The sequence below is a fragment of the Leucoraja erinacea genome, chromosome 7 (assembly GCF_028641065.1).
Source record: "Leucoraja erinacea ecotype New England chromosome 7, Leri_hhj_1, whole genome shotgun sequence".
In the NCBI taxonomy this organism is placed as follows: domain Eukaryota; kingdom Metazoa; phylum Chordata; class Chondrichthyes; order Rajiformes; family Rajidae; genus Leucoraja; species Leucoraja erinaceus.
Genome location: NC_073383.1, coordinates 35018555 through 35029860, shown reverse-complemented (window position 1 = coordinate 35029860; position 11306 = coordinate 35018555). Strand labels below are relative to the sequence as shown.

At 44.2% G+C, this 11306-nt stretch overlaps 1 protein-coding gene across 1 annotated transcript in view; it reads left to right on the top strand.

The window, feature by feature from the left end:
- LOC129698879 (T-cell-specific surface glycoprotein CD28-like) overlaps positions 1-9026 on the top strand; it is a 22629-nt gene extending 13603 nt beyond the window's left edge. The window contains exons 3-4 of the mRNA XM_055638250.1: positions 4395-4501; positions 7902-9026. Of these exons, the coding sequence (XP_055494225.1) occupies positions 4395-4501; positions 7902-7940 (146 nt within the window). The 3' untranslated portion in view covers positions 7941-9026. The remainder of the gene's footprint in view (positions 1-4394; positions 4502-7901) is intronic.
- The last annotated feature ends 2280 nt before the right edge of the window (positions 9027-11306 follow it).

Sequence of the window (11306 nt, the reverse complement as noted above, 5' to 3'; positions counted from 1 at the left end):
AGCAGCCCAGCCCGAGAGCATCAGCCCTGTCGGAGCGCGGCCCAGCCCAGCGCGGAGTCGGAGATATCGCCAAACGGAAAGCAGAGACTCTGATTCCGGCAGAGGAGAATGACCAGCGACCGCTGTGAGTCCCCATAGCACCGCAAATTCCAGCCACTACTCCTCTGGTCCCCCATGCTGGCTCCACCCCCCCTCCCCATGATGCCCCACTTTCCCCCCCCATGGTTCTTCCCCTGTCTTTTCTCCGAGCTCTCTCCCCCCTGCCCACACACCCCTCTCCCCCACATCTCCCCATACAACTCCCCCCCCCCCCCCCCCCCCCCCCCCCTCCCCCCCCCCCCCCCCCCCCCCCCCCCCCCCCCCCCCCCCCCCCCCCCCCCCCCCCCCCCCCCACCCCCCCCCACCCCACCCCCCCCCCCACCCCCCCCGCCCCCCCCCCCCACCCCCCCACCCCCCCCCCCCCCCCCCACCCCCCCCCCCCCCCCCCCCCCTCCCCCCTCCCACTCCCTCCCTCCCCCCACACCCCCCAATCCCATTTTACTCTCCTCACATTCCCAACAACTCCCCCCAGATGCCAGTGTTGGATACTCAGCTATTCAGATCTTAATGACAGATGTAAAGACAGAATGTAACATGCTTATCCCTGAAGGTAAAATGTCAGGTGGCAACGTGGAATGAGAGGGCGGCCTAAAAGTGTTATCTTTTCCCAATGAGTTGATATAGAGAGGGATCTGGGCATGCTGGTTTATGAAATGCAAAATACCAAAGCCCAGGAAGCAATTGGGAAGGCAACCAGTAAGTTGCCCATTGCAAGGGATGATGTGGATTTTGGTGAGACTCATTTGTAATACTGTGAATATAAAGAAGAATTGGAGCCTACCTTTACTTACTCCACCATCATCCTTTGTTAACTCCTTAAAAATCTCAAATTAATGAGGGAATTTCCAGTGCACATGGAAATGCTAGTCATCCCTGATCTGTCACTGCCTTTCTGAATGTACATAAATCCTGTCCTTTAGTATTTTCACCAATAATTTCTCCACCTCTAAGTTTACTCATAAGGCTCACAGGCCTGTAGTTACCTGGTGTATTTTGCATTCTTTCTTAAATCTCTGTATACCTCACCCATGGCCAACAAAGATGGAAACAACTCTGCCATGGCCCCAGCAATCTCCTTCCTTGTTTTCTGTAGAATTATGGGGCAGATACCATCTAGCCATGGGGATTTATCCACTCGTATGCATTCCAAGGTATCTAACATCTCCACATACCCCTCCCTGAATTCCCTATTTCTACATCCTTTTCCCATGGTGAATTTAGATGAGAGATATTTGCTTAGTTCCTCACACACATCTCCTAGCTCCACAAAGAAATCACGCCTTTGTCCCTACCCTATCATTCCTAAAATAAGTAGAATGACAGATTAATTAGACCTGTCAAGGATTTTTTATGGCCTCCTTTTTACCCTCCTAATTTCTTTCTTCAGTCCCCATGAGAGCTTCTATATTCCTTAAGAGATTGCCTAAACCTGTCAAATGCTTACATTCTTATCCTGATCAAATCTTCAATAATATTCATCATCCATGGTTCTCTAACCTGACCATCATTGCCTTTACCCTTGGCACAATGTGCTGGCACTGAACTTGTGTTAATTCTGTTTTACATTTGTCAGATAGTGTTTTACCTTTAAGCGTCTTCTCCCCATTTACATTCAATAGGTTTCGTCTTGCACTATCAAAATAAGTATTCTCTCAATTTAGGACATTAACTTGACGACCAACAATTAAACGCTTTGTTGGATACCCTTTTCTATAACTACCTAGAAAGTTACAGAAAAATGATCACTGTTCACAAAGTGTTCCTCCAACCATACTTCCATCACTTGTCCAGCTTCATTTCCTAAGATAAAGCCAAGTACAGACCCTTTGGTTGAACTACTTGTATAGTGTCTGAAAGCAAATCTTGGACACACTTAATATAGTTACAAATATATGCATATTTCTCTTCCAGAGCAGAGCCTGGAATAGAGTGTCAGTTTTGGAAGGACGTCTGTGTCAAGCTTTATATGAGTGTTATCAAACAAAATCAGATCTTCAGCCATGTAATGTTATGAGGGCACTTGAGTAATGGCTGAGCCCGAACATAGAACATAGAAGAGTACAGCACAGGCACAGGCTCTTCAGCCCACAATCTCTGTGTCGGATACAATGCCACTTTAAACCAATCTCCATTGCTGCACATGATTCATATCCCTCCATTCCCTGCTTATCCTTGTGCTTATCTAAAAGCCTCTAAAATGCCAGTGTCATATCTGCTTCCACTACCACCCCTGGCACATGTTCCAGCCACCCACCACTCTCTGTCTAAAGATCTTGGTTACACTTCATATATTTAACCCTATCAAAACCCCTTGCATTAAGGCAATCCCAGTCAATATTTTGAAATTGTAAATCTCCACTTCTATAACCCTATTGTTTTAACAACTGCCTGCGACTTGTTTACATATATGTTCCTCCAATGCACATTGATTAATGGAAGGACTGCAGTGTAACACCAGCAAAGTGATCTTATAACCAACTTCCACTATAAAGCCCTATTGGCTGATCCCTCCAGGACATGGTCTCTAAATACTGCTCATTCTCCATTAATACTGAAATTCTCCATTATCAGTAGAGCAACTCCATATCTTCCCATGCATCCTTTGAGAAGAGACTAAGACAGATCAGCCTAAACTTACTGGAGATTAGAAGACTGATAGGTGTTCCCACTGAGATGGTGAAGACTCTGGGAAGAAGTGGTTCAAAAGATAGATTTTGTTTGCAACTCACAACTATAGCTGATAGTGAGCGGAATTGTCAGAGTTCAGGAGGACATAAACTTGCTGAGGTACGTTTGACAGCATCTTCATAATCCACAATCTCTACTACCAAGTAAGACAAGGGCAGCAGCTGCAGGGAACTACCACCACCTACAGTATTTTCTCCAAAAATCATGCTGACTTAAAAATATATTGGTACTATTTCATCGCCCCCCTGTGTCTATACCGTGGGAGCACCTTCACATAATGGACTGCAGCGGTTCAAGAAGATAACTCACCAGCACCTTCGCAAGGACTATTGGAGATGGGTAATGATGCCACATATCATACATGACAAAATTAAAGAACATTTGCTTGGCCACATACTCTTTTCCAAATGAAGCAATATTCGTTTTGTCAGAACATTCCTATAACATCCAGAGTTCTGATGAAGGACCCACCACTTTAAACACACATCTTTACTATTAGGCTCAGCACTTCAACTCCCCCTCCCTTACCGAATCCGACCTTTCTGTCCTGGGCCTCCTCCATGGCCAGAGTGAGGCCCAGCACAAATTGCACCTCATATTTCGCTTGGGTAGAAACATAGAAACATAGAAATTAGGTGCAGGAGTAGGCCATTCGGCCCTTCGAGCCTGCACCGCCATTCAATCTGATCATGGCTGATCATCAACTCAGTATCCCGTACCTGCCTTCTCTCCATACCCTCTGATCCCCTTAGCCACAAGGGCCACATCTAACTCCCTCTTAAATATAGCCAATGAACTGGCCTCAACTACCCTCTGCGGCAGACAGTTCCAGAGATTCACCACTCTCTGTGTGAAAAAAGTTTTCCTCATCTCGGTTTTAAAGGATTTCCCCCTTATCCTTAAGCTGTGACCCCTTGTCCTGGACTTCCCCAACATCGGGAACAATCTTCCTGCATCTAGCCTGTCCAACCCCTTAAGAATTTTGTAAGTTTCTATAAGATCCCCTCTCAATCTCCTAAATTCTAGAGAGTATAAACCAAGTCTATCCAGTCTTTCTTCATAAGACAGTCCTGACATCCCAGGAATCAGTCTGGTGAACCGTCTCTGCACCCCAGCGGTATGAACATTGACCTCCAATTTCAGATAATCCTTGCTTTCTCCCTCCTTCCCCTCCCTTCCCCTGCTCTCCCACAAGCCTACTGTCTCCGTCTCTTCCTTTCTTTTTCCTGCCCACCCACGACATCCGTCTGAAGAAGGGTCTCGACCCGAAACATCGCCTATTTCTTACCACCATAGATGCTGCCTCACCCGCTGAGTTTCTCCAGCATTTTTGTCTACCTTCGATTTTTCCAGCATCTGCAGTTCTTTCTTAAACTTAAAACACCCTCTTTTTTTCACTGTTCTATGGTAACATTGCTCGAGGAATAACTATGTATAGTATAATGTGGTCTAAATCCAATTCTAATCCAATTAAAGCTAACGCTATAACCCATACAATTCACACATACATTGTAATGGGTAGTTTTCCAATCCTTCACATAGGCCCAATGCTGGATTTTAATGTCCATGAGGATAATGGGATTAATCTGAGATGTCTTCTCTTTCAGAGGTGGAGACTGGTCATTGGTTACCACTGACTGCGTTTTTCACCAGCCTAGCTGCACTGCTGCTCCTATACAGTGTATCTGTCACAGTGGTGTACTGCAGGCACAAGGTACGTAACCATGGACGTTTGGTGCTGAGTGTTACCAATTAATGAGCTATGATGGTAGCTCTTCACCAGCAAGTTAATTTCCAGTTTGTTTGAACAACAACCACAAACCTCTTTGTTTCACATCAAATAATTGCAGTACCAATGCTCACAGTATGTCCCCTGATGACCAACAGGAAGCTCTTTAAAATACTAATATGTTGTTCTATTGATGTGACAGCTCTTCTGAGTATATGGCCTTCCTTGCACAGTCAACATGGTTTTATGATGAAAAAGTAATGTTTAGCATCAGACGCTGGTCAGATCTCTACAGCACCATGCTAGTAACACCTGCCAAACTTAAAGAGTCATATTATTCTTTATTTTATTTTCAGACCCTTAACCCATCCTGTGTCCAAGCATATAAACAACTCCTACCCAATGAAATTACCATATTAAATATCTTTTGAAAATCCAGGTACATCATGTCACCTGGTTCCCCCTTATTTATTCTGCTTGTCGCATCTTCCAAAAAAAACAATTGGATTTGCCAAACATGATTTTTCCTTCATAAAATCATCGTGATTCTGCTGAATCTCAGTATGTGTTCTTTGCGCAGAGCATTGCAAATCTCTTGACCATTCCCTCGAAGGGTACTGGCCGCTAAGTTGTTAAGTTTGAGGTTCACTGGGTTAGGAGTTGTATATGTACTTGGGCAGAGGATAGGGGTGTATAAAATCAAGAGAGGAATCAATATGGATGGATGCACAGAACCTCTTGCCCAGAGTGGGGTAATCGAGAACCAGAGAGGTTTAAGGTGAAAGGGTAAAGACTTTATAGGAATCTGAGGAGGTGACTTTCTTACGGAAAGCGTGATGAGTGTATGGAACAAGCTAACGGAGGAGGTAGTTGAGGCAGGGACTATCACAACATTTAAGAAGCAATTGGACAGGTACATGGATAGGACAGGTTTCAAGGGATACGGGCCAAACGCAGGCACGTGGCACTAATGTAGATGGGACATGTTGGTCGGTGAGGGCACGTTGGGCCGAAGGGCCTGTTTCCACACTATATGACACCATAACTCTATGATTCTAATGAAAGGTACTATGTAAATATAAATCTAAAAGAAGAATAACGGAGGGTTTGTTCAGAGTGTAGTATTCAGTAAATCAAAAGTATCAAAGGTATTTTATTGGTCACATTCACATACTCACAGTAGTGAAGTGAAATGCTTCTTGCCATGCAGCACATAAAGAAGGAATACAGACATAATATTAATAAGAGTTTTAAACATAAAGAACATCCCCCCACAATGGTTCCCATTATGAGGGAAGGCACAAAGTCCAGTCCCCAACCCCAGTTCACCCATAGTCGGGCCTATTGAGGCCTCCACAGTTGCCTCTAGGGAGGCCCGATGTTCCAGGCCATTCTCGCTGGGTGATGGTGCTCCGGCGTCAGGGAGAGTCCTCACAGCGGTATGGGAACCCTGGAACGGCCGCCTCCGTTCTGGAGTCCGCGGCTTCCGAAGCCAACAAGGCCGCGCCGGATGGAGCTCCACAACTGGCGATCTCATCTAGAGATCCCAGGCTCCCAGTGCAAAGTTCGGCGCTGCCACCCACAGCTGGTCGCTCCACAGTCCCGCAGCTCCGCAATGTTTTCCTCAGCGATTTTCAGTTCACCGGAGCTCCAGCGCGGCGACCCGGGCAAGGCATCGCCCGCTCCACGATAGCGCTCCAGCGCTGTGCCGCCACCGAAGCCGAGGTTCTGGGCGGTCCCCGACAGGAAACGCCGCTCCAGGCCCGCTGGTAGGCCGCGAGGACGGGTGGAAGCTGCAGCCCGGAGAAAAGCTGCCTCTCCGACCAGGTAGAGACCCTGAAAGGCAGTTTCCCCCTTCCCACCCCCCACATAAAAAAGTCTAGACCTCCAAACAAAACACTTTAACTTAAAATAAAAATAAAAAGATGAAAAGACAGACAGACAGCGCCCCCTGTAAATGGAGCCACATTGGTGATCAAAGAAATTGATAAATGCCTTTCTCTGATTTCCGATATCTAGTTTTTTTCATCGTCACATTTTATCTCTATTTTATTTGATGGGTGAAAAGTGGCAAAAATGGCTCCACGCTTAAAAAAGTAATCCAGAATATACAGGCTAGGGTGTTAGTCAATTCAACAAATCTTAACTCTGCTATCAATTCATGCATTTGTGTTCCCTGAGTAATAGATCACAAGGCAGGAAAAAATATATTGGCTCACTGTGGGTAGATGCTACTTGTACCATCAGTTTATCATCTTCAACGCTGATGGTCCCTGATCTGTGGGGACAGTTGAGAAATAACCACATTATTGGTCTGGAGCCATATGTAGACCAGTCTAGGTAAGGCCAGAACACTTCCGTTGCTGAAAAGCATGAGAGACACAGTCTGGCAAGTGATAGTTGGATGCTAGTGAGGAGGGTGATTGGCAAGTGGGTGGACAGAGATGAAAAGAAGACAAAAGGCTGTGAAATGAGGAGAGAAGAGGAGTGATATATGAAGCCAGAGGATGGGGATACAGGTGGAAGGGGATGGGAGAAAAGGAAAAGGGAGACGGGATCATGAAAGAAATGGGTGTTCAGCTGGGTGAAGCACAGAGAAGAGAGGGAGAAATGGAGGTGAACAAGATAAAATTGGAGAATACAATGTTGACACCATTGGGTTGGCTTGTGCTTGGTCCACCCACAGCTAGGCTTGCTAAATCTTCAAGTCGTGGATCATTTTAACTCTCCTTTCCATTCCCATACCTTCCTGTCCTGGGCCTCCTCTGTGGCTAGAGCGAGGCCAAACTGGAGGAACAGCACCTCATATTCCGCTTGTGTTGCAATGATATGACCATTCTATTCTGTATCCATCTATCACTTGCCAGAAATGTTTCACCCCCACCTCTCCTCCAGCTTTCACCTCTCCACCCCCCCCCCCCCCCCCCCCCCCCCCACCCCACCCGTTACAATCTATGGAGAAGTGTCACGATCAGAAATGTCACCTATCCATGTCCTCCAGAGATGCTGGTTGACAAATGTTGAGTTACTCCAGTACTTTGTGTCTTAAACCTTAGTTATTCTACAACTACCATTCTTTTTCTCCCTTTATCTGTCATCCTCCTTTTCCTCCTTCCATTGGTCCCTAAATCTTGCTTTCCCAGCTTCTTTCCTTCTTGTTGTCTCGGCTGCTCTCACATCCTGTTTGTACCTTTTGTCCTTCCTGTCTTGCTAAGCCCCTGTCTTTCTCTCTCTTACCCTGGTTCCACTCCCAGCCATTAAAATGTGTTATGGTCCAAGTCTTTCATCTCATCACAGAGCAATTGCCTCTTTGAACTAATTATCTCATCAGCTAAGCTCTTTAGCAATGAACATTTACCAAACTCATAACTTTCTTATTTTACAGATGAAGATTGACGAGGTTTATATTAATGTGAGGACATAACAAGATTCCGAAGAAGTCCATGGCCTGATTTCTTCCAGGGTCCATGTGATGACATACCTCCCTATATCACCAGTTGATTTCTTAGTTTAAGAATCTCTGGCTAGCTGTTTAACTATCTGCTGAATCCCTCCCTTAGAACTGGATTATGTGGAAAGTTGATGTGGTTTCAGTATGGAAGTGTTTATTCTAATCTTGGGAACTGACAATTAGTTAACAGCCTCGTTCTTCATCATTATACATAAGATAAGAACTTCAATAAACTTTAGCATGTGCATGTTTTGGCATCATTTCAAAGTAGTACTTACACCACATGGTGTTAGGTTTCAATTCAGATTGTTCTTTACTTTGGATGTGGGCTCAATGATATAGAGGTCATTGGAAAGTTACTGGAAAAACAGGTCTGAACCACTGAGCTCAAGTACCATCATGTAGTACCATCATGTAGTACCATCATGGAAGTAAGGAATTTAACCTTAATAAGTAAAGAATGTCCTATATTGGTTTCAATAATGGTAGCCGTGAAACTAATGAATTGTAGAGGGAACTTGCTGTCATTACCAAGTGAAACTGCCTGATTTATTAATCAGTTGTAGTTGTGGACATGCATATTCAGCAGCTGAGCACTGTCGATTCACTGATGGGAATACATGAGAGACAGAGATACTGAACATACCTTCAACATAAATGTCAGGCATCAACATGACTCCTGATAATAAAGACCCAAAACAAGACCATGGAAAACATAAATCATGAAGATACCGAAAGGAGGAGGAGATAGTAATTCTGTTTTTACAGCTTCTACTACCATTTGTTAAGGTCCTCTACCTAGAGGCCATATTCTATTGCTCTCTGCATATTGAGGCCTCATGAACCTAAAAATGTATCTGTCTACTTTTAGAAACATAGAAACATAGAAATTAGGTGCAGGAGTAGGCCATTCGGCCCTTCGAGCCTGCACCGCCATTCAATATGATCATGGCTGATCATCCAACTCAGTATCCCGTACCTGCCTTCTCTCCATACCCCCTGATCCCCTTAGCCACAAGGGCCACATCTAACTCCCTCTTAAATATAGCCAATGAACTGGCTCAAATGTATCCTTTTCTAAACTCTAGTGAATACAAATTTAATCTATCCAATCTCTATTCATTGGATAATCCCACCATCCCAGCTATGAATCTGATGAATCTTTGCTGCATTCCTTCTATGACATATATTTTGTTTTATGTAAAGAGACCAAAGCAAAATACAGGTCTCCAGATCCGTTCTCATCAATTGTAGCAAGGAATCAATGCTCCTGCACTCAAATCATTTTGCTACGAGGGTCAGAATACCATTTGCTTTCTAAACTACTTACTACACTGCATATTGGTTTTCAGTGACTGATTAATTTTCCACTAATTTCCCCACATAAATCTTCTTTAATATAATTCCTGAAACGTTCATCTCTAATTTGTGCTTCTCATCTCCAAATTTTACCTGATGGAATAACTCTTTGGGCCTCCATTGCTTACAGTATATCTATTGAACATTTAAGAAGTTCTGTGTTCTACTATTTCAATGTAGCTTCATATTTGACTACATTGAAGTTTATTTGACACAGTTTTGCCCATTTGCTTAATCTTTTAATCTTGTAATACAATGGTCCAATTCACAGTGCCACATATTATTGTGTCATTGGCAGAGATGGATACGTAGCTTCCTATCCTATTATCAGAATGGTTTTAAAATATTAAGAATAGTTGCAGCCCTTAAAGAAATGTTCACAGAACCATGAGCCACACCTGCCGATTTGAATCTTTGTCCTTATCCCCTCCGTCACTGCATCAGTCCCTTAATCACATCAATAACCTGTCTTCAGTTTATGAGCAGCTTCAGTTATTGGTCTGTTGTAAAGAACCTTATCAAGTATGTATCCATAGTCCCCCATGTACAATAACCACCTTTTCAAAGAATACAATGCTTTGACAGCCGTCATGAACCTTTCCAAACCCACGCCAATCTTCCCAATCAGCAGAAAATCTTCAGTAAATTCTGTCACTCTATCTTTAATTATGGATGCCCATAATTTGCCAGCAGCATGAAGGGCTGGACAAATGCTGTGGTGAATGGGCGAATGAGGAGGGAGATAGAACAATGGACAGATGTGTAGCTGGATGGTTGTGTTGTAAATGGTAGGAATAGATTTGTGAGGGTTGATGGGTAAAACAGGACATTAAAAGCTCAATTAACCACTCAAAGTATTTAAGTCTATTGATTTGCAAGGATAAGAAACAATTTGATAGAGCGGATAAATCAAATGATCTTCATCTTCATTACAATCATTGTGTACTTAGAATAAATAGATGTAATTCCTGTTAAATAATGTAAAAGAGATTAATTATTGGACAGAAAATTACAATGCTATTCCAATTGATGCCTAAGTAATTTCATCTGTGGACATAGTTCCCTTTCAACCCATCCAGTTAGCTTTGCCAGAGGCTGGCAGATATAGTAAAAGGTACATCACCGGGCATTGTTTTTTTATTAGGTTTGCGTTTATTATTGTCACGTGTACTGAGGTACAGTGAAAACCTTTGTTTTGCATGCTATCCAGACAGGTCAGATAATACTATGCATATACAGTTTTAACAAGCATCTCCCCCTCCTTCCTTCACACGAGATGCCCAAAGATAAAGATATGTGGCTGAAATGCAACCAGAATGTGAGGAGCAGCCCCTTGAAATGCTCAAAGAAGGAATGCATCCTCTTACACTCTTATCTATACATGGACCACTGATTCTTCCAGGCTACAACTGTGCAGTAGTCCATCTTAAAACTTGTGGGATATTCACCCTAGGTCTCCGATGTAAAGGGGGATGAGACCTCTACTGGGGAACGCTACACTGCCAGATGGCAGAATGGACTGCTACGATGGGGCCATACGGCAAACAAGGCTGAGGAAGTGGAGGGCGTGCAGGAGCAGCCTGTACAGAAAATATCTCTGTGTGACGTGGAATGGCATGGACGGCTTTCTGGAGAAACAGTCCATGATGATTTTGGGACCTGGGCCTAATTAGCATTTACAGCAGAATGAAAGTCAGCTTGGTTGGGATCATTGCACTCACATGCATTCGTGGGTTGGGATAATTGCACTCACATGCATTTGGGTTCAGCCAAGTGGCCAAATGGCATGGAACTCACTGCTCCACCATCCAGTCATCCCTTTGTCTGCTCTCCCTGGCCACCGAAGTGTTTCCCCCACTGGCATGAGGTGACCTTGTCACAATTTCTGAAAAGGTACAAGACAGGCATCTCCCACAATGCAGAATGGTTCATGCTTGCCAACCGGACCTGCATGCTGTCAACATCAGGACATAGTCCAAT